Source organism: Echeneis naucrates, chromosome 9, assembly GCF_900963305.1.
Source record: "Echeneis naucrates chromosome 9, fEcheNa1.1, whole genome shotgun sequence".
NCBI classification, from domain to species: Eukaryota; Metazoa; Chordata; class Actinopteri; order Carangiformes; family Echeneidae; genus Echeneis; species Echeneis naucrates.
This window is the reverse complement of record NC_042519.1, coordinates 14,538,226-14,562,514: the sequence shown is the minus strand read 5'-3', so window position 1 is coordinate 14,562,514 and position 24,289 is coordinate 14,538,226. Positions and strand designations below refer to the sequence as shown.

Below are 24,289 nucleotides of genomic sequence, written 5' to 3'. Positions count from 1 at the left end.
AATAGGACGTAACAAGAGAGGCAATGCAGAGGAGAGAAGAGTGACAGGTGAGGACGAGGGAGAGATTTAAAAAAAAAAAAAAAAAAGTGGGGACAGTTGCTTTGAGAAGTTAGCATAAACATTAAAATGTAACTCAGTAGTGTGTACTCACTTGTTGTGGTAAGTAACAGGGGTGTAAACTTCCTGCAAAAACTCAGGGCCACTTGATTTCCCAAAAATCACCTAAAAATGGGGGTGGGAGGGCAGAGCACAAATTTAAATTTATAATAAATAGATCTTCTTCGAATGTGACTGCTTCAAATCCAGTCATAATATATCCCTGTGAAGGGTAGGTGTTCATCAAAGAACAGCGACATAACGTCAGCTTGTCTCTTCTTCTCTGGGAGATCACTGTTTGCACAGCTTTCCCTGAGCACGTGTGTGTGGATTCATTGGGACAGATCAATTTCACCAGTAAGTTTATTTTGCCAACGCGACCATTTACAGCAGCACTCACAGGCAGAGAGCTGCTGGGGTCCTCCCCACTCATAAACTGGATTTTGATGGTGATGTTTCTCGCTGATGTCAACCTGTTGACAAAGTTGAGCCTCTGGGGGTAGAGAAAGAGCAGGTTCCTACAGAGAGACAGGGCTTAACAGATCACCAAGGGACTTCCTGTTTAATTAATACACTAGATAAATGTAAAATGGCGCACTTCTCATATAAACCACTAGGTGACACTGTCTCTAAAGCAGTATGTGATGATGATAACGATGAAAAATCAAAACAATCAGCTATTCACTGCAGCTTTTAGTGTTTTTAATGTGAAACTGTCAACTGCCCCGAAACCTCAAACTCAGAAAGTTACTGCAAATTCCACTAAACAAACCCACAGAGGGTAACTGTGTGTAATTCCAGGGCTAAGGACTTGTTCGCACATTAAGTTACACGTTTTGTTACAAGCAAAACTATTTCACAAGTGAGAATTGATTGAAATAGTTAAAAGGTAAATTGCTGCTGAACCATGTAGAAACCTGTCAAGCAGCCCAAAAGGGAAAAAAAATTAACAGCAGAGCAAAGCCACTACGGGATGTCAGCGTTTAAGATGTAATTCATCCTATAGAGGTACAAGTTTTAGAGTTTTAAACAGATTTCTTTTCCTCCAAAAATGGCCTCCAAAAAATGTGCAACATGCAAAGAAATTTTGAATTTATTAATTAACAAGCAGTTCATTCTTTTTCTGGACTGGACAGTCTTGCATGGATACAGGAAAATTACAGCGATACATTATCACCTCCAACCTACCTGTAAATGTTGTGAGGGACATAAACCTCACTGGATGGAAACTCCAGCACCTCTTTGACTGGCCGGATGTTTTTTTCAGCCACTGGTATGAGAGGGATGAGCTCAGTGGACAAAGATCCCAGTGGAGTGTCGTGGACTGGACTAATGTCCAGTTTTATGCAGCCTGAAAGACAGAAAAACCAGGTTCACATTCCATCTGCATAAAATATTACTCAGCAAAATCAATATACAAATAGGCAAAACAGCTAAAGTTTTTTTTCCCCCCTTTATTTTGCTGATATTTAGATGATAAAGGCGATACCTGATCCTCATGTCTGTCTGTATTTATGTATGAAACTGAAACCTGCAGCCGTTTATCTTAGCTTAACATAAAACTAAAGCCAAGCAGAAGCAGTAAACCCAACTGTGCCTGGGAGCAACAAAAACCTGCTTCACACATCTGAAACTCACAAAGTAACACGTCATATCTCGGCCTCCAGATATGACGTGAGCTTGTGGTGACAGCAAGGCTGTGGGGAGGTATAAGCTAACCGGCTGCTGTCTTCAGTTTAGCACATCACGTGCAGACAGGAGAGCCCATCTTCCATCCCCTAAACTCCCCCCATGTATGAAATAATATAAATTCTCAGAATGGGTGTGTTGATGTGATGAGAGATGACCTGTTATCATCTTGACTCTCCTCTGGGGAGTGGAGGTTTTCTTGATTTCAGCCAAGAACTTGAGCAAGTCCTCATCACTCAAGCGATCTCCTTCCTGATACACACACATACACACCACACACAAACACACACACACACACACACACACACACACATAGACACACATTGAGACAGCTTAATGCGTGAAAACAATATGGCTGACAACATGGAAAAAATATTTGCAACCTTTGATTTAAAGACTAATGACAGACATGGTTTGTGGAATCAAAGTTCAAGACCTTAATCAGGGTCTTGAGTTTGAGGTATAAACATTAGTCGAACCTGATGGAATGTAACTTAGCGTGTTTGAGCAAAGAATGAGACAAGGCAGGGCCATACCACTGCATCATCTCTTTCAAGGAAATAAAAACACACTTTTCACAGATCTGTCTGCCGATGTGTTTGTGAAGTGGTTGTAGTCAGACCTGTTTGAAAATAATGCTGATAGTGATTGTCGCAGGTTTGAAGGCAGACACGTTACAAAGCTGATCATCCATGGTATTGAAACGTTCAGAGTTCCTCCTGGGAAGCTGTCCCTTCCGGTCAATGCTGCTGGATTTCACTGGAAAATGTGTAGAGGTCACTGGTCAAACGATAAAAACGCAGCTCTGCACAATTTAAGGAAGTCTTCATAAATGCAAAGTCATCAGAAGGTCTTCACGTTCAAACAAAGGCACACATCAGGACAAGTGAAGATCTACAAGCACACACCTCCTTTTAGGCTATCGGTGTCTGCGTCACGGTCTATTGCAGCAGTGGAGATGACTTCCATGATATTAACAGCTGCCCAGGCAAAAGGCATGCGATAGCGACCCAGCCTTTGGCAGAAAGCCTCCGCCTGGCCTCGCAATTTCTCAAGTTTGTCCTTATTCTGGAAAAAAAACATTTATTATTATTAATAATAATAATAATAATAATAGTAATAATAATGAGAAATGAAATGAAAAAAAAAAGTAACTTCAGAAGATGCAGTACATTAAAACGGACAGTAAACATTTAAAAGTGGAAAACAAAAGACCGACTGCACTGTATCTTTGCTGTGATTTGTGTTTAGTGACACATGCAACGATTGCTCTGCCACTTTACCTTCGCAGAGTCGCTCTCCCTCAATGTGATGTACGGGTCAGCACATTCAGTGATCTCCCCCTGCTGCAGAACCTTTTCAATCTAAAAAACACAGACAGGAAGTGGATGAGCCATCGGAACAGCTCAGCGTAATTACAAAAAAATTCTATAGTTTGTTGGCAAAGGTGCAGTATGAGTTATAAATAGAGCAAGAGAAAGGGATACAGACACAGAGCTGCACTGAATTACAGGGTATATAAAACCAATTTGGGAGTAGTTATTTAAAGCCAGCAGGAAAACATCTGAATCCCAATACTTACATTCTCTTGCATGATACCTACTCCTCTTGGCTTCTTTTTTATTTTTATTTTAAATCAGTGCTGCAGGTCTTCTTTTTACCTTGATCACCAGGTAGATATCTGGGGTCGGGTAGGTGACGGAGAAGATGGCAGATCTGGCCAGTGTGGACTGATCCACGTGTGATGTGTGAGGTTTCAGGAAATTTTTTAGCTGCTCCGAGTTCAGATCACAGTAGAAGTTCTCTGATATCTGGAGGGAGACAGAGAAGAAAGGTTTCACTTCGTTTTTGGACTCACCAAACCGTCCACACATATACATGGTTGCCTTTGTTGTTCTTACTGACATCAAATCGGAGCATAGTTAAATGGAAAACATCTGAGTGGCACGTTGTCTTCAATGAATAACTGAAGGTATCAGTTCAGGGCTCTTTAAATGCTCTGGACCGGTGCTTTTTATGTAAACCAACTACTTACTGATCCTGGAATATCATTGATTCAGTCAACTCTGCTGTTTCTCTACTCACCTCCCTAATGACCTCAGGCTAGGAACGCAGCCATATGTCCTAGCCTGGCCTGGTGTGTGTCATGTGATACTATTCACTGGAAAGCCATTAACCACTCTCCTTCAGTCTGTTTTACCCATAGGACCTCTATTCCACTGACCAAACCAAAGCACAAAGACTTCCAGGCAGCCAAACCTGCCCAATTTGTCGGCTGAAATCCTTAAAGACCGTATCTGTGCTGAGATTACACACTCCGAAAAGTATTGTAACTCAATCACAATGGTTTGTTTGAAACCTCATTTCGAAAAGAGTGTCAAACATGTTTGATAGCCATCACTCTGGCATAGATTTCACTTCGCTTTAACACAAGTTCCACTTATGGGAGGAGTGTAAGTTTTCAAAAGCCCACTGTGGAGGAGTCTCACACACAAATCACTTTTCCGTAATGACAACCAGCATATTTAAATAGAGTACCGTGTTTCATACGCTTACTAAAAACTATTAAAATGTCAAAAGAAGTGCAAATGTTCACTGAACACACATTCATAGTTATTTCAAATAAAATTCACTTTTGAAAGTCAAACTTCACACCACTACTCTTTTTTTTTTTTTTTAAACCGCACCACATACCAACTGTGCTGGAGAGCCTGGCACCTTTAGAGACATATTTAAAAAAGTATATTTGAATATAAACATATCTTCCATGAACAGATTCTCCTGTACACCACTCCATATCTCCACCCTGTGGCTGATCTCTTTGCTTTGACAAATGTTTGCATGGTGACAGATATTTTGCAAAATGAACAAAACCCAGACTGAAACACTTCTATATGTGATTTACACATATTTACTTGTTCTGATAACTCATTGTGTCTTCTCAATGGGAATTCACAGTTCAGCAGAGCTTGACTTGCCTTGTCTTGTTTGGTAGCAACATCAAACTGTGAACTCCAGAGAGAGAAACACGCCTTCTTTAACTCTTTTCACTGTCAGGAGATATTTGTCTGTTTGCATGGCCACAGTAAAACCTCGTCTGTTTATATGCATGACTCTATAAGAAGTAGGCCGATGGTGGGGTGAAATCCTGTGCCTGTACCATGGCTGATGGACCAGAGAGTCATGATTAAAAACTGGAGCATTATATGGAACGATATAAACATCTGCTGCAGATTTCCAAGGTGCGAGACAAGAAAACTCAAGTGAACCAAAAGCAAACACAGACATGACAACACGATTCCCACGAGACACAAGAGATAGCGTTATGTGATACAGGCAAAAAGAAGGTCTGCACAGAGGAAGCCAAAATGTGAAAGGAAAGAAAATACAACACCCTTGAGAAGAAACAGAACACGAAATGTGTGCTGAGGAGAGACGGAGACGGAGAGAAACCAAAAAATAAAAAGTATGGAGTGGAGGGAGTTCACAGATCGATGACTCCGAAGCAAATACTTCACATTTCCACTCCAATTAAATCTAACTGACAAAACATGCTTGATATTTTCTCCTTTACTCAAACAGAGACACAGCTCTGTCTCTACTCAGTATGCAGGAGGATCTATTAACTTCCACACAAGGACACACTTCATTTCAGCACAAAATAAAAGGCCACGTAAAGCCAAATATACTGACACACCTCTGGTGCTGAAGACTCACATCACTGTACTTACAGCATACTTTTTGGCAAATCACCAAAAGATTTTCTGCAGTGTATGACAGAACATTTGAGTAGCAATGCTCCATGTCTAGATTACACATACAGCCCAGTTTCAACACGAGCAGTCACTGAAATAAGCTCTTCTACCCGGTGACACTGATGCCATCAGTTCAACGGGCAACCTCAAAAGCAGCTGGATGAAGGATGCAAGTCCAGTTTAAAACATTGTCTCATCTGAGAGATCCACAAGCACTTAAGTGAAAACTAAATCCTGGCCCAGCTGCGTCCCCCAAAATCTATCCAGCTGTGTAAATCCACAGAAGACTAACAGGCATGGCTTACTGGGAATGTGCCCCCCCGAGGAGCATAGATATGTTCGGACGATGAGACATAAAACCTCGTAAATAGCACTGATCCCCCGCTAGCATGTACGCTGCCAAGAGAAACTGAGACCACCCTGCATCACCAGGAGGCACATGACACACATCAGCCACCGCGAAAAAAATGATTAGATATGGCTGCTGGTTTTGATAGGAAAATAGGAGTGAATACAAAATGTAAAGCGAAAGAAAAGTTTAGAATGACCAAAGTTAAACTTCTCAGTGAAAGTTAATGTTAATAAGGATTGGTTTTTGTCTTTCTCTTGGGTTTTTCTCAGTTTGACATTTCTGAGATGCTTCTTCTTGCTGTATTACCACAAGCCCTCTTATTTGCGGTGATGTAGTAGTTAACTCTTAAGCCAAAATTCTGTGCAACCTGCCTCTGAAACTACGTTTACACTGCAAGCCTTTGTGCTCAGTTTGGATTTGTTTTTTACCCAGCTGTTCACATTATCTTTTAAAAGCTGGACTCCAGATTGAACAGATCATGGCCCAGATGCTGCTGATTGTGTACACCATTAAATCTTGAGTATATGATTTGTAGAAATCCCTTTTTAGAATACTTTAATTTATTGCTTTGCTGTAGTTTTGCGCACATTGAAAAACAAAAAAACATCTAACTCATTGTGCATCTGGTGTTTGTCTTGTGTTTGAAGGCCTGTCAGTTACATTTGAATGACAGCAGAGCCGACTATATTTATTTTGTTGTGTCATCAAATGTACAAGAACCGTGAGCATGTCATCAAGTAGAGACACCGTGACAGTCCCAACAGGACTGGACTGAGCTGCTTGTTAGATAGCACATAAGTTTCATTTCACAATACAAACAGAATTAGAAAGAGTGACCCATAAAATGACCAATTCAGTTTTTAACTGAAGCAAAATTTGCTCACCTTTTTCTTCTCTTTCAGGTCATACAACGCCATTGTGGCAAATACAGGCTCAATATCAATCTCAAACCTGTGAAGACAAGAAGAAAATGGAAATTAACAAGTCACTACTGGCAAAGGAAACAAATAAACTCAACGCATGTTGTTCGGCTCCTCCTTCATGGATTCTATTCTACTTTTTCTTATTCTATTCTATTGGGAAACAACAAAGCGCTCTACAGTAAGTGATAACATGTTTGAACTGAGGGTTAAAGGATTTGGGCTGAAGCTGCCAAACCACTGAGCAGAGAAGTGCGTTCAACTGAAACATTTGGCAGTTTGATATGTTGCAAAGTAGGATGGACGAGCGAGCAGAGAAACTTTGTGTGCTCGTGTGTGAGAGAGACACAGAAGGATAGAGACAGTAAATCCCTTAGAGAGAGGGAGGAAGAGTGATTTTCTAGACAGCAAGCATTGCAGAGCACTCCCACACTGCTCCGTCCATCCATCTACTGCATGCCATTTTCAAAACGACTACTCCGTTTTATGTCATTATCAGAAGAGACACACAACAATTTCTTGTATGTTAAATGCTAAGCAAAAGGTCATTTCCATAAACATGGGGCTTACTTCCAGTTAAAACAAACAGCTGCTGCCTATTTGTCCTACTTCTGAAAGAGCCGAAGAACAGAGGGCAGCTGTTTAAATGATAGGAAGAAGGTCCCTCCCACAATATCACAAAAACTTATGACATACTTGATGGCCTGGCACCGAACCAGGATGCGGTCTCCACTGTGTTCTTTGGGGCATTCAGGAATGGGGCGAATCTCCACTGCATCTTCCTGAAACACAATTGCATGAGTTTTTACATTTGGAGAAGATGTAAGATCTTACAGAAACAAAACACAAGTTCCTATAGATATGGAAAACAAACGAAACAAAACAAAGAAATAAAAAATACAACTCCCACATGTACAGAGATACTGAAGCATAAGAGAAGCAACTCTCTGCATCTCACCTCATCAGCTGGTGGGTACAGTGCAAAGAGCTCGGGATGTCTGTTTCCCTGACGTGACTCCTGGTTGTAGCGGTCCAGCTCCTCGTGGCTGCTGAAGGCCAGCAGCCCTTCCACCCTCTGATCCGGAGCCAAACTCCGCAGGTTAAAGTCAGAGGAGGTTAGCGTCCGGCCAGAGTCATCACTCAGCCCAGCCATAGTTGGAGACTTTGCCTGGGGCAATGATATAAAAACGGGTAAGGGCGGTGGCAGGGTGAGGGACAGGAGAGGGCAGAAAGAATAGGGGAGAGTAATGATGACATGTGATGGGGAGGGAGTGAGCAATAGAAGCAAAACAAAGGACGGGCAAAATAATGGGGAATTAAGGGAGTATACCCAAGGGGGTAACATTAAGAAAGAAAATAAATTAAAATGGTTAAAGGATAAAGAATACTATATTAGTGGATTTTTGATGAAAGCCTCTTCATCCTCCTTTAAATAATGTGACTTAAACTGATTTCACTATGCTTCCAAAGGGACTCGCTCCCGTTGTTCTTTAATGGTTTTAAATCTCCCAGATTTCTCCCAGTACGTGATCATATTTCCATATCTGCCTCAACTATAATGTATTATTAAAGACTTAACGAAATATCAGCACAGCTTGTTTACGATATAAATACATGCCACATTTAAAATGCAGCCTACATCATGTTGTCAGCAGACACTACAGACTACAGACAGCTAATAGGCATTTACAGAGTCTAGACAGTTCCTGTTTTGGCCTAGAGGCAATGACAGCCCCTCATGTTTTCCTGATCAAGGCTTACTTACTGTAGAGAACGGCACATATGGTCATGTTCATGGATACGTTACAGAAAGAGAAGTGATTCGTGCATTTATTTAATAATAATAATGTTCAGAAGTGTATGTAATTGGATGCAGTCTCCATTTGAAAACTGTCTTTATGTACTAATCCACATCAAAGGTCAGTAGGATAATAAGGAATGCGCAGTCTGAGTTCCTCAACACTATGAATATCAACACATTGTGCGTTAGCTGATCATCAGAGATCTCCCAACAGCTTGATGGATTGCCACGCAAAAATGACAGCAACATAAGACACGCTGAGCAGAGCCCTAACCCTAACCCTAAAGCCCCATGAGCAGACTGTATCCTCGAGGTCTAAGAGCAAAATCAAGCATCAAGCATCGGGAATAGACTGAAGAGGACTTTTGTTGCAGCTATTTACGCTTTCCTGTTGCCTCAGCCCTGCTTGCAACATTGGAATATGCCAGATTTTCATATCCAGCCAATCCATCAAATAGAAGCCTAACCCTAACCAACTGCCACCGTTCCTGTTATTAAACCCAAATCGACCTAAACCTCTGGGGTTTAAAAGTTGGACTTCTTTGGAACATTGGGGGGAAGAAATTTCCTGAAGTTAACACCATATATAAAAGGTGCACCATCAGAAAGGCTATTTAATATTTCTCAGAATTTAATTAATCAACGAGTTAACAACTATGTTAATACAAATATAACGGCATTTTTATGTCGTGCGTTTTTTTGCTTTTATCACATAATTGTAACTTAATATATTCTGACATTATACAGTTTACAAAAAAATAATAATAAAAAAAAATAATGAGCAGATTTGTAGAGAAAATAGCAGGTCTGGAATGGAACCCTGTCATTGAGCTATATTGAAATTACCAGACTGGAGCATCCTTTTCTCGTCAGTAAGACATCTCGGTCTGGCAATAGGACCATACAGAACTAGTCAGACCTAGCTATGGGGCAAGGCGTAACTGAGCTGCTCCTATCATACATCCTACTTTGAACAGTCGCTCCTGCCACCCCTCTTTTCTTGTCTCTTTCACTACCATCATCCATCAACCTCACATCCTAGCTCTTGAACCACAGGCAAGGCCTGACCGAGCTTCCACCCTGATGAGGCTTCAACCTGTCGAGGCTCCAGGAGACCATCACACCATGATTGCAGAGCTATTTCTAAAGCAGTCTGGATCCTAGAATCGACCTATTAAGCGCTGAGGAACAATAGTGCTGTTCTTCCCCGGCTCTGTCACTCTCTTCCTGGCATGAAGATCATGGGAAGCCCATGGCAGTAATAAGGGCCTTTTGGTTTGGGTGATTAACTACAGTTGGCAAGGATGGGGTGACAGGAGTGGGTGGGGGTGGGGGGAGGGCTGTCTTGTGGTGAGAGATGGTTGGGTAACCAGCCAGAGGCAGGGAAGGGTAGTGTGGGGACTTGAATTGGCTGGGATTGTCTGAGGCTGGGAGCGAGGGATTGGGCTACAAAAGAGCTACAGAGAGGAGTGAGACAGGGCTGTATAACAGCAAGAACTTACGTCTACAGCAGAACAGAAAATACTAATTCATCCCCAGATGTGAGGGGGAGTGTGTATAATGTTCACGTTTACTTTTGCGTCACCCAGACGGAGTAAACTTGAAAGGATCACTGGCACAGTGGAAAGAGTGATAGGAACAACAAAACACTGCTGTGTTCACCATTAAAGCCCTCACCCTGCTCTCACACCCCTCCCTCACATTTCACATTCAGCATTTTCGTCTCTCCCCCTCAGGCCTTGATCAGTATGGACAAGCATACTGCTCTCACTAATATGTCTCCTCCTCACAAAGCCGTAGTGTTAAACTCATAGTCACACCAGATTAGCAGCCGAAATAATCTTATTTCATTGTTTGTTTGTTTTTTGCGAGCGGACTGAAGTGTGTCCGTGTTAATGTAAAATTTTTGACAAGCAAATTCCAACTGCTTTTGCAACTTTTCTGCCAATGGTTGGTTTACATCTCTCTGGCTATTTTCACTAACTGCGATATGTTGTTGCAGTTTAAAATGTACAAAAAAAAAATCTGGACTACATTTGCCCACTTGTCGGTTTGCAAATAGCATTTAAATTAACAAAGTCGTTTCATTGTGTCCTCTGTTGTTTTTGTATTCTTACCAAAAAAAAAAGACCTAACCAAGGGCAATCACCAAACCTTCTTCTTGCTTTAGTGTGGTTAAACAGTACAATGACATACAGGCCACACTTCACAAGAAAAACGCTAATACTTCTCCTTTACTGAGTAACAGATCATTGGCTAAGACACAAACTCAAAGAAAACCTAGTAAGTGTGGTCCATTTAAAACTCAAGCTTGAAAAAAGATATAGCTTTTTTTTTTTTTTTTATGATGAAATTTAAACTGAAAACGGCGACTTTGTGTGTGATATCGCAGGGTAAGCTTTACTTCTGTTTCTTACTGGTTTCTCTTGGTTTTCTGGCTGGAAATCAGACTCGAAGGTCTGTTTCCGAAGGAGTTTGTGCAGGCCAGCTCGCTCTGAATACGCACTCCATCCGTCTCCCTGGCACCTTCAAACACACAAACACAAGCACAACAGGAAAGACCTGCATGGTTACAGCTGATACACTACTAATCAATCTGGATGGCAGCACAAACGCAGCTCCTGGGAAACTAAAACTGTCATTTTGTGTGTAGTAAGGGTGAGCGAGAGAAAGCACAACATCGTACGACAATGCAACAGCAGACAGAAGATCCAGGCATCGTATTTATCAGACTCTCTCTTGCTTCCAGCTTCTGTGCACCTGCTGCACAGTCTAACAGCTAAAATATCTACTGAGGCGTTGTCATCTCTATCGTGATTAAGATTTGGGGGAATTTTTAATAAAACACCCCCCCCCCCAGGTAAAAACATATCTGTTGTTCTAACTCAATGAGGAGTGTTTACCTTCGAGAGACCACGAGCCATGGCTGAGTGTAACTCTTGACACAGTCTCTGACATGGGGCTCCAGCTCCTTGCTACGAGGAGGACAGGAATGAAATGAGTAAGGAGATAAGCACACACATGCAGGCATGCAAGGAGACATTCACAGACAACAATACGTTCCCCTCCTATCTTCATCTGTACTTGATGGGCAAGTGCAATGCTTTATCAACATAGTAACAAGTCTTAGCAGCATTGTTTAACAGTGATGTTCAACTTTCACACACTTCACTCGTGATGATGATGATGATGGTGGTGGTATTGCTGTGGTTTTTATTCTGCAACTACACTTTTTACACTTTTCCTAATATCTACAAATCCAACACAGCACTTACCTATTTTATACTCTCAATAAATATTATGGGATGGAGGGATGTTGTGATTTTATTCTACCTCATGTTGATGCTATGTGTATGTCTCTATTGTTAAAGCGGTGTTCACTGACCGTTCGGTGATTCTTTCTTTACTTCATTACTTTATAATTAGCACTGACAATAGGATGAATGCACAGTTTCGTCTGTTGTCCATTTTCTGTTAGTCTGCTACCCACCCATCTTCAGGGACAGAGGGTTTAATGGTGCGACACTCCTTCTCCACCTGTTCCACTTTCAGGTCATCGTCAGGAAAGTCTCCGAGCTCTTGCATCAGCTCTGAATCTCCACCTCGTAGCTGTGACATCAAGAACTCCTCCAGGTCCAGCGGCTCCACTGCTTCATATGACTGGGGCTGAAGAATGATGGCGTGATGGAGGGATGTTTAGGGAGACAATAACGTGCGAATTAGAAACTAATGGAATTAATCACTTGTGAAAACTATGGACTGAATCACGAGCTTGCTCAGTTCTTTTCAACATAATGCATTGGCAGTCTAAGGAAATGGCAAATATAGGAGGGAAGGTTTAGCAAGACAAGTTGAGTCATTATTTTCTTCCACCTCATACCTGTCGAGGAACAAAATATGTGAACGCTTACATAAATAGAAACTGGAACAAACTGGCCTGCATCAGACGACAAAGCAGTTTTTACCGTGAACCTATTTTTAGCCAGAAACCCAGCCCACACTGCAGACCTACAGTAGATCAAAGAAAGGGCTGTAATCACGTTCATGTACAGTACAAATGGTTTGAAATGTTCATATAGTTTGTTAAAATCGTCTACAAACAGTGAAATAAATTCCCAGTGGCTCTCAAAGAGGAGGTATAAACGATCTGTTCATGATTAGAAAGTGTTCCCAAAGGAAAAAGGTAAAACAACTGATGAGATAGCGCATCTCCTTTTGTGGTTGTAAAAAGGGAACCTGCATGGAGCAGGTGTTGCTTTGAAAAGGGGGCAGCAAACAGGGCAGAGTGCCAATCTGATTACAGCCGGACAGGCGGTGGCTGATGTAGGCAAAAGCTTGGAAGTAAACATACACCACAATATCATACAGAAAGAAAACTCTTAAGTCTTTAGTCAATTCAAAAATACTCCAAAAAGGGTTTCCATGTGCAATGCACAATGTCAAGACAGTGAATCCATCCACAAAGAACATTTAAGCTCCTAATGCTGCACACGCTGAGCATTTGCATGACAAGCAGGTAGAGAGAAAGAGTGAGATAGAAAGTGTGCCTGCACGAGAGAGAGAGGGAAGAAAAAAAAAAAATCCAGAGCTAAATCAGCCAAGGGCACACACACCAACACATAATATGTACACAAAGAAGACGTGGAGATAGCTGCAGCTACAGTATGAGTCACTGCTGTGCTCAACTTTTGAGACCAGAACAAATTCCTTTTACCTTCAGACATGTTTTTACACATCAATCCACCCTAAGGGATATTTTTCTCTGATGAGCACTCAGGAGCAAATTGTGCCACACGGGTTAGTATGAATTTGTTGCATGCGGCACAACAAAGAAGAAGGTAGCCAGGCAGAGGGAACAACTGTATCATTATTGTTTCAAATGACAAGATTACAGAGGAAGCCCCTGTTCTGAGGAGGCGGCGTCAACCTCGACTCTAACATTGGCAGTCTCTGGCTCCCCGCCTCAAAGTTCAAATCATTAGAGCATGGCCTCTTTCTCTCGTTTTGTACGAAGGTTAACAAATACAAATGAATGCAAATCTATGCATTCCTCTGATCATCGCCTGCTGCTCTGTTAAGTCATGGGGGGGAGCTGGCAAGAAATTCCCTTTACTTGACAAATCAGCAGCCAGAGGTTGTTTTAGGAAAAGAAAAAAAAAAAAAAAAAAAACACAACAAACTTGTGGCTATAAAGATGATGCCTTTACAACAAAATTACTTTATTAAAAGCAGGAAGTACTGCAAATCTGCATCTGACTAAAACTGGGTGGACCCACATGTACCAAGCAAAAAAATAATAATTCTTGATTCATTAAACTGATTAATCATTGTACTCAAAACAGAAAGCTGTTCTAAGTACAATTAATCCAGCTAAATAAAAATGCATCCATCATCATCCCTGTTCTAAGTGTTAAAGGGCAAAAACAACCCGAATAACCAAATAGAAACAGCTCAAAAAACGATGTTCATACAAAATTAAAGAAAGAAAATTGAATCATTACATCTTCAACAATCAGGTGTGCTTATAGTCTTCAAAATATTCTTCAACTGATAGCTACCGTCACACAAACAAATTGTACTTACCCTGCTGAAAGCTGAAAGCTGCACCTTAAAAAATTGAGCTTACAAAATGGCGCACTCCGGATATAGAAACCTTACAGTGTGCACCTACAGATACTGAATGCTTTTTGTTGAAACTAAGCCGCAACAACGCAGTGCACAGATCCTCTTTAAGTTGATCCTCATATTCCCTAGAGGCTGAGAACTCCAGTATGTCTGAGAAGAGGTGTATATACCCAGTCAGAATGAAAATGTTCGTTGAGCCCAGGTGTTTGAACCAACAAAATGTTTTGACGGCCGTTTTGAGCGCTCAGTTAAAGCGTCTCGTAGCTTAGAGTCACAAACCCAGCGATATTAAAGGAAGTGACATTGGCAAGGCTCCCTCCATCAACTGTTTCAACAGACAGGAAGAGAAACTACAGACACACAAACACACACACACACACACACACACACTCATGAACATATGCAGGTTTGTATCCTAATCTCTCAATTTGTATATTAAACTGACAACAAACAATACTGATCAGTCAGCATTCATCATTTCAAGCACTAAAAATAGCAGCAGAGACACAAAGAACTGCGGCGATCAACTAAGTAAGCCAAATCACCACTGCAACAACAAACATGCCAATGTCCCCTCAACAAACATCCCGCCCTCATCCCTGTGGTAAACACGACTGCTGAATAATGAGAAACTATCATCCCTGAGATTATGGTATTAAAACAACTCTCCCGCATCCCAAATCCGGCCATATTAAATATTTGCCTGTGTAAGCTGCAAGGTAGGCAGGCCTCATCCAACACCAGTCAGTAGCCAAGGCACTGACCCATTTCACAAGCAGGTTAGAGATTAACCATGCTGCATGTTGCAAACTGCCTTAGGATGGATAGTCCAAGTATCCAAAGCAGGTTAGTTGAGGAGCTTGAGGATCGCCAGAGGGAAGGCATCAAAATGTCACTCATGCACACAGTTGTGTAAAGAAACCCAGTGCCTTAGAGCCTCAGAAACTAACTCTACATCTCCCTTTAAACCAGGGAGAGTGGAGGAGAAAGAAACAAATGTGAAAGACAGACAGTAATAAAAAAATAATAATAAAAAAAAAAAGCGAGAAGACAGAGAGGAAAGATGAGTGGATGAGTGGCAGAGGTTCAGAGGGTACCACAGACAGACTGAGAGCGTAGTGGGAACAAATCCCTGCAAAGGATTACTGTACATCATTCTGCCTGCGAGCTCGAGCAGGAATCACTCCGACTGTCTGCTAGACTTCAGCTAAAGCAGTAAGAAAACAACCTGTCATAATGGCACACCAGGCCTTCAAAAACCCTGTTAAACCAAAGACCCGGCAGTATCAGGCCGGCTTTAACAAAAGTCATGTTAAGCCATGACTAAGTTCTCATCTCATGTATCGTAAGAGGAAGAAAGATTCTTCCTAAAAATACTCTTGCTCTTTTGCAGAAATGCAGGCAGCTGTTTTTGCAAAAGCAGAAATTTATTTCTCCAGTCAAAATTATAATCCTCAGGACTGGACACCAGAGTCACAACACACATTCTCAGTGCAAATGACGAAAAGTAAAGCGCATGTGAAGAAGATACGCTTACAGTCCTGTGGTGATATAATCATACACACTAAAGCTGTGTCTGAGTGCAGCTTTAGAGGAAACCACACTGCTGGTATTTGACCTCAGCTAACATTACGTTAATTATTCAACACAAGTCAAATTACAGGAGCAGCATTCAGCATTTTCACTTTAACTAAATGGAATAAATGGCTTGTATTGCCGGTTTTTCCTTCCTGAAACTCGCCTGCAGCAAGTGAACCCTGTCTGCTGAAATGCAAACAGCTGATAACTTCTTTTCTCCAGCCATCTTTGACTCAAAGAAACATTCAGTATGATAGATTATGTTGCAAACACCTGCCAGATAAACAAAAGAGGAAAAGGCACGAGGTCTTTTAATTCAAAAAAAAAAAAAAAAAAAGAAAAGAAAAAGAAACTCACCACAGTGAAGCAAACTGAGACCGAAGCATTAGAGTTGGTTCGACTGTGTTGAAAGGCATAGTTCCCGCCAAAGTGCCGTCTGATCTCTGCAGAGGAGTGCCTGCAACAAAGCAAAGTAACGATGCAGATGAGATCAAGGCCAATATCGAAGTTGCAGAAGCAGCTAATTTTTAATAGAAGGTAAAATGTGCCACAACATACCAACATATAAAAATAGAAACATAAATTTCGATGCTACAGAGATGAACAAGCCCAGAAATCACATTCTGTCAAAATTTTACTGTCAAAAATTAAATGAGAAGCACACTATTCCCACCAACACTGTAACTCACCTCAGTCTTAGTTTCTGTCACTATCCTTCAGCGTTAGTGGCGGCTGTATTTGAAAGTCACTAATGGCCAAGCAACAGTCAATATAAACCTCTACAAGCTGATGTAAAATGATAATTTCTTTGCAATTCCAGTAGCGTACACAGTGGATCTTATATGAGAGACGCAACATTCTACCATTGTTCCTATTCGCATTAGCTTGAATTGGTCGGCCATGATGATTCCATTCAAACTATTGTTCCCCCTGTACAGAAGCACCTCTCTGCTGGCTGGCTGTGTGAAGTCTGTCACACTGGCATTCATACAAACAGTGGAATAAATATGCTGTCCTGAATTAAGGGTCAATCCCGAGCAGAAAAATTAACACGACATAGGAATGGAGTATTATCCGAACCTTTTGGTTATGCAGATTTGGTGTGTGCAGTGTGTGTGTGTGTGTGTGTGTGTGTGTATTTCTGCCTGCAGCTCTCTTCAAGAAGAAGGGAGGAAAAATAATGATAGCAAACAGAGCCAGTGCCCCAGTTTGTCGCAGTCCTTTCATTTCCATCACAGAGCTAATGCACTTTCTACTTTGTGATTAATTTGCTAAAATCACTGGACATCAACTAAACCATGAACAATTACTACTTTGTTACATGTCTTTGTACAGCTCAGTAATTAAAGGCCAGCTTTGTGTATAAAGGCACACAGTCATGTGTGTTTAGTGTGCATTGCTGAAGGTTTTTGTTCATTTGTTATATGAAAATCTCTTGCTCTGTGTGTAACTTTGCGCATGCCAGTGTTAACTGCAACATTGCGACATAGTGCAGAGTTAGAGGGCAGAGACTTCCGCAAATGGGTCACATTCCAAACTGATTCCCCCGTGGTCAGTCTCATGGGTTCATTAGATCCCCATGGCCTCCGTTACAACAGCCCTGTTACTAATTACCACCACCGACCCATGAACACCAATGTATTGGAGGGAAGCTGCATGAGGTAACAGAGTTGTGAAGCATGTAGAGTTTGTGCAATCAACTGCCAAAGTCATAAATGTTCTGCAGCGACGATGTAACACCAGCTCACTTCAGAGGACTTCTGTAGGAAAAGCTGAAAGGAATATAGTGCATTTCTATGCATCTATCTGTAAGACTACGAGATGCATTTCAATCACGCTGTTTAAAACTCTTAACTTTCCCTCCCGTCAAAGCTGAATCAACACATAACAGCTTGACACGAAGGGGGGGAGAACAATACACGAATTTACACAAAGAGCAAGGTCCAGCAGTGCAGCACCGTTGCATTTAAACTGCCATGCCTGGCAGAAAGATTGCAAATTATTCAAATGCTAACATCTGGCAACAAACAAGGATGGACATTGCTGTAATAAATGGTAGCAAATGGCATAAAAGTCAATAAAAGTCAACCAAAACAAGCACACTACCTTACGATATTATCAGCATTGACAACAGTGATATTGCACAATTCTCACTTGTGGAAAGCACCTTGAAACTGAAACACATACTTTAACCCTTATTGAAATCTGAAAATTGTTCACACCTTAATGTGTACAAAGGTGTGCACACATATATAAATATATGCTAGTAATATTACCTGCTTGCCCCCACCACAAATTTCCGTCATTGCAGGTTAATCAGAGCAGTATTTTGTCTCTTGCGCAACAGCACAAGGGACAAGCATGCTGTGGACAGCAGTTTCCAGAGGCACTGATTCCACACTCTGACAAACTAAAGACTCTTAACACACCCACCCTAAATCACTAACGTCTGAGAAGAACGTTAGTTAGTTACTCATCTTACAATACAATGTGTCAAATCACATTAAATCACACTTAAAGTGGTTGTAGGTAAGAAACTAGCTTCAAGCCAACACAAGGAGGACACTACTCTCAGGTTCACCTCCCAAGCTATCTGGAGGGAAGTAAATGACAGAGCGGGTTAGGGTTAGGATTCGTGGATCAGATGTTTCTTCCGCAGTCAAACTGCTTTCAGCGTAGTTCACTTTGATATAACGAGCCACTGCTGTGATGTTACAAAGTGTTGCTTTAACTAGTTTAAACAGCCAATGTGCAAGAAACAAGCGTAGGAGGGCTTTACAAGGAAACAACCCAGTGGAGCGTGGGCCTGCACCGAGCCTAACCTTAACCTTAACCGACGCCAAGTTTTGTGTGAATTGTCCGACTGCTTTTTGAATAACCCTGCTGACAAATAATCAAACACACCGACCAACAGGCAATCGTGAAAAGGTAACATCCTTGGCAAAGTTAGAAATCTGAGCAAACAAGAATGCCATTTTTTTGCCCAAGGGCAGACTGTCTGACGAGTGTATTAGCTTGTGCTCAGGGCCATTTAAACCCTGTAAACTCTTCTCATAACTTGACTTTTAAATAAAACATGCCCTACCCTCTATATAAACTGAGCCTGTAACCAGTCTGCCACTAATACATATCCTCCCTCCGCGTCTTCCGCTGCCAATATACAGACAAAGCTTATGCATACCAAGCATTACTCGTACAGAACATATTCTGTACGTAAAGTATCATTATATACGCAACTTCTCACAGGCACGAAGACATGGGATTCCTTATTTGCATACAATGACACACATTCAGAAGATGTCTATAAAAAGCCGGGGTAAGTAAAACAGTAATCAGTTCTTGGCAGCAGAGCAAGCAAACATGATTTTACCACGAGTACACAATCACTCTGTCACAGCAGCCAACATCTGTCGTTCTCTTTAAACTGCCTGCGTCTTGGCATTCCTAATTACACAAAACCAAAGCTACTCTTGTCAAAAAAACATAAAGCAGGGCTTCATAATTCTGTCATTTAGGCAAATTAATACCAAAATTAGCTCGTTTCCTAAGCCAAGCAACTGATGTCTAACTAATTTGTATTCAAAGACACAAAGACACACAATTCTCATTATGGATCAACCCAAAGGTAACACCTTCAAAGGAATGACGACTGCTTTTCACTGATATGACGGTCCTTGGCAGAGAAATAGTCGCACAACTTTCCTGAAACTACCTATGAAAACGTTAACATTGAAGATGACTCCTTTGGTGAACTGCTTAAACTTCAGCCTCTGAGGTTTTGCATCTCAGGTCTGAGATCTCTAGGAATGAAAATTATGGCATTTCCCCAAGTCACTCGCCACTGCACTTTCAATTTGATGACATCATCCTAAAATAAATGTGAACAAAGCCACATCACCAAATCGGCTGATGCCACAACTCCACTCAGCAACAGGACACTCCCACAAGTTATTGCCAAAAGTCACTGCTCCCTAACCTTTTCATTCTTACAGTTGTTGAATTTTTGAGGGGACTGTAGGGTATATAACAATAACACACAATTAAAATGGGCGGCAGTGTACATATTGCATTACCAACATTACTGAATAGTGAATAGGAAGTGATTTGGGCACAACGTGGGAATAACAAAGTACTGTGGTAAATTACAGCACAGTGTTCAATCCCTTCTCACTATGATAGTGTTTAATGTGGTTATGATTGTTTTCAGACAGAACAAGTCATCTGCTGGCAGCACAGCCTGTGCAATCGCAAAATGATCTCAGTCACGTTGAGGGCAAAGCCTTATCACAACTTATGATAACAATGTGACAAAAATTAGCATGATTTGAATTTATGGCCGAGTCCTGAATCACTAAAATGCACTTCTAACCCATCCTTTCAAAATAAGACGAGAGTACAAATGGAATCTGATCACTGTCATGCTACATGGATAAACAGTTCTACAACATCCAGGTCACCACTCTGTGTGCGGATGTATTTTTTGTATTTTCTTTGTAATTCGATATCTCCGGGTGACAACATTTCTGTTGTTCACGTAAACAGACTGACTGTCACTGTATAACATAGTGCTGGCAGAGACTTGAAACCCAGCTCCACCCCATAAAAAACAAACAAACAAACAAACAAAAAAAAGCAAAATATCAATAAATGCTACGAATTTGCAATTGAACATTTCTAATTTTATTAAGGAGGAATTCTCTTTGTTGAATACAAAGCCTGTGGCAATAACTGCTAACTCCCTTTGTCTTTTTTTCATGAGATATAAATAGAATTGGTAATAAGCACTAATGAAGATGGTGCTCTAAAACAGCTGCTCCCGGAGAGTCGACGCGGAGGCTGGATTACGACTGACAGTCGACTCCATTTGTAGAGCGGGGATAATGGCAGATTAGGCGCACTGGAAAAACACATCACAACTCAGCACATTTTTCTCCACTATCTTGCATTCAAAAGGTGATATCATATATCACGAACCGTCGTCAACGTCAGCATCTACAGCGTTACTATGTCAAGTCATAGAATAGATCAGGCTAATCAATCATTAAGCAGCTCATTCATTTTTGGAGGAATCAGATTAGTTTGTGTTGCCAGTTACTAGAATGCAAAGCTTTGCTGGTAGATAATAACATGTCAGATCAATAAAGCCACATTCTCTAAACTGTCAACTATGCCTCTAATCTGTCAGTAATGTTGTTTGACTTCAGCTTCAGTAAGTCATTTAATGTGAATACCAGATACTATACAGCTGTTTTATGACCATGTGGTGTTATTAGATTGTGTAAACACAAAATCTGGGTGCTTTCTGAGAGGCCTCTGGAAGTTAAGAAAGCTCATTGCAAACCTTTTATCATTCCCTTACTATAGAAAGAGACGGCCTCCTTTTTGTTACGTCATGCTGTCTATAGCAAGCCCGCACTTGCTGTGTGTGCATATGGTGTGTTCCTGTCAGCATTTCTAGAATCACTGGCCAAGCATTGCTCGAACTGAGTTCAGCTCTAAACCTGCACTATCACCAAGTCTCACGGCTGCGCTCCTGATTAATAGGCCACCCCGTCGGCTGGATCAATATTCTGCTTCTGATTGTCTGTATTTAATCCACAAGGCAAGGCTCCATCCAGGCATGTTGCTCAGCTAGTCTACCATTATTCCTATAATCATCGTCATTATCAAGTCAATGCACTGAATCCTGGGTGGGTGATTCCTTTAGCTTGTAAGCGATATCTTAAAAAAAAAAAAAGAAAACATCTTCCCTCCTACCATGAGTCCTCCATTTGAGCCAAAGAGGAAGCACAGGAAAACACAGTGTTGTGGCACACATGACAAGAGGAGGAAAGCAGACCAAAAGGATGCCCCCACTGTGTGTCTCATACTATCATATGTCTCCAGACTTAATGGGTCTTACTGCTATCAGCGCCATCACAGCTCGGCTTCCTGTCAGAGGGAGGCACACACAAACACAGCAGTCATTTAGCAAGAGTCACGTCATGACCAGCTCCAAGCTGGAAAAAATGAACAAGGAAAAGTGCGAAGAAAACTTCAAGAGTTTGCTTGTTTTGACCACAGCTAGGATCATTTCATTCAAACGTTCTTTGGGAGGTGTGTGTCCATTTGACACCCTACACACCCCATAACTCAACGGCCCGCCAACAGCCAGCATGGCGACCAGATGTCATGAGCCAGAGCACAGAGGAAATCAGATACAGCTCAATCTGCATCCAGGATCCCTCTGTCACTGAAGAGCAACGGAGGCCCCCCGTCCACAGCTGTCCTCACACCTGTTACCATATGGTCAGAAGAAATGTCATGTTCAGCTGAGGAATACAAAGTCCCAACGCTGAACAAGGTGCGACACCATGAATGTGTGTTAGGATTCTTATTATTCATTTTCATTCCCTTTTGAATTATGAAGAAATCCACATTTCCTCATTTAAAACTGCCACGAGCAAAAAGCGAAGTGAAACCAGAGGCACGCAGTGTCCACAATGTGCAGGATTTCCTTCAAACTCCATCCTGATAGAGAGATCACGAAAGCGGCTACATGAGAACATGAGAATAAATGAACAGATCTTCTTCCAACCTGATGTAACGAATGCACAATTGCAAACAAGTGTATAAATACAGGTTTGATTCGCTTGTGTGGGAATTGGCAGGTTTTTCAGCCTGCTTTATGCTGCCTACTTCAGTTTTGCGTTGTGACTTGTAATGCTCTTTGCCCTTGTTATTTGTTTGTTGGCAAGATTTATACAGTTGTTCCGCTCTACATGTTGTATGATTTTGCAACCACAGTTTTAACCTCACTGTCCAGCATCGATTCTTACAGGTTTTATAAGATACTGATGAGTAAATGTAATTATAATATCAGTATTCAAGCTGAAGACTTTTGTTGTGCGTCATTCCAATTATCTGCGCTCTTTAGTCGTCTATTGTGCACGTTCGCAAGAAAGGAAAAAAGTATCACATTACGTTTTGTCTTCTCTAGGTATTGTACAGAACATTACAACAACAAAATAAATTAAAAAAAAAACAGCAACACTTTCAGAGGACTGTATACACTATCATTTAGTATTGTTGTATTGCTGAATAAAAGGACCAGCCACTCTGCTGGCTCATCACTGGACTCAGGCTGTGGCTCGGGATGCCTCACATCCCTCAGCAGCTGAGCTCAGCCATGCACAACACATCGGTACAAGTATCCGGGATTTGTCCTGAGCATGGTTCTGTGTCTGGTCAAAGAGGATTTCACACTCACAGAAGTCATAGGGAACAATTAAAGGCTTTGGACCAGAGAAGATTAACTGATGACTCAATAGTTGAGCTCAGTTTAACGTGATGATTGCTGATGCCAATGCTAACGTTTGCTAGTTCTCTATTATTGTGAAGTAAAATAAGCATGAGAGTAAACAGTTTGAACTTCATTTAAATGAATCCACCCCCTCTGCCGTTATCCCCCGTCCACAGGATGAATGAACCCCAGTTCACAGTTAAACTGCTGCAACATCACTTGAAAGATGCAACAAGGCGCTCAGTTTGACCGGCACTGACATTACAAGACCAGCCCAGAAGAAGCCTCATATACATGCACGTTGCTGTGTTTGTTTTAGTGCGTTGTACTGTAAAAAAAAAAAGAAAGAAAGAAAAAAAAAAACTTGATAAACAATAGACTTCCATGTACATAACTTCCTCCACACCTGGACAAAGTCACAGCAGGAACTATGACCACATCCCTCTTCATTTATAGCAGCTCTATGGACTAGTCAGACGCACCACAGGAAACAGTCAGATTAGAAACTCTAGATGAATAACATGCATCCTCATCAGAGGGAAATGACAAATGATTTGACAGCAGATTCTAGAAAACCTCCACTTAGTTTGTCCACTTTGGACTACGAACAGAAAAATAATGTGTCAGTGTCCAAGGTGCGGATCTTTTAGAGGTCACATGGTAATAGTTCTTCTGAGCTCCCAGGGGAAAGGCTGGCTAATGATTGTGCTGCAGCATGCGTTTCTCTTTTTCCTTTCTGAAAGTGACCTGACCTGCAGCATTAACATTCACAACATGTGTTTGCCTGCTCCACGGCAGGAATCCCCTCCTGCTGTCAGGACTCCTCTCCCATATTTCTGCATGAGGAGTCACCAGAAGTTCACCTTCGCTCCTGAACTTTTTTTTTTTCTAATTATTATTATCATTAATCTACCTGTTGATTTTTAGGGCGAAAGCCCGTCGATCGGCGCTGCCCAGAGAAGCCATACGCGGGTCTGAGGTCCGGTGGTCCGGCTCCCGGCTCCTGGTCTCGCCGCCTCGCTGTCACCGACTCGCCGCTCCGGCTCCTCGCTACAGAGCCGCGGTCATGTCCACACTCGTGTCTGTGGCGGCCGCAGATTTACACGGAGGAAACTTCCGCGTTTGACTTGAGCCATCCCATAGGGAGAGAGAGAGAGAGAGAGAGAGAGAGAGAGAGAGAGAGAGAGAGGG

At 41.7% G+C, this 24,289-nt stretch overlaps 1 protein-coding gene across 1 annotated transcript in view; it reads right to left on the bottom strand.

Moving 5' to 3' along the window:
- dock8 (dedicator of cytokinesis 8) overlaps positions 1 to 24,201 on the bottom strand; it is a 48,184-nt gene extending 23,983 nt beyond the window's left edge. Inside the window, exons 1-16 of the mRNA XM_029509608.1 lie at positions 24,012 to 24,201; positions 16,174 to 16,273; positions 12,104 to 12,279; positions 11,517 to 11,588; positions 11,031 to 11,139; positions 7,771 to 7,980; positions 7,509 to 7,594; positions 6,777 to 6,843; positions 3,447 to 3,596; positions 3,069 to 3,149; positions 2,694 to 2,853; positions 2,408 to 2,544; positions 1,944 to 2,037; positions 1,285 to 1,447; positions 497 to 614; positions 152 to 222 (exon numbers count right to left, since the gene is read on the bottom strand). Of these exons, the coding sequence (XP_029365468.1) occupies positions 152 to 222; positions 497 to 614; positions 1,285 to 1,447; positions 1,944 to 2,037; positions 2,408 to 2,544; positions 2,694 to 2,853; positions 3,069 to 3,149; positions 3,447 to 3,596; positions 6,777 to 6,843; positions 7,509 to 7,594; positions 7,771 to 7,980; positions 11,031 to 11,139; positions 11,517 to 11,588; positions 12,104 to 12,279; positions 16,174 to 16,273; positions 24,012 to 24,064 (1,847 nt within the window). The 5' untranslated portion in view covers positions 24,065 to 24,201. The remainder of the gene's footprint in view (positions 1 to 151; positions 223 to 496; positions 615 to 1,284; positions 1,448 to 1,943; positions 2,038 to 2,407; positions 2,545 to 2,693; positions 2,854 to 3,068; positions 3,150 to 3,446; positions 3,597 to 6,776; positions 6,844 to 7,508; positions 7,595 to 7,770; positions 7,981 to 11,030; positions 11,140 to 11,516; positions 11,589 to 12,103; positions 12,280 to 16,173; positions 16,274 to 24,011) is intronic.
- Positions 24,202 to 24,289: the final 88 nt, after the last annotated feature.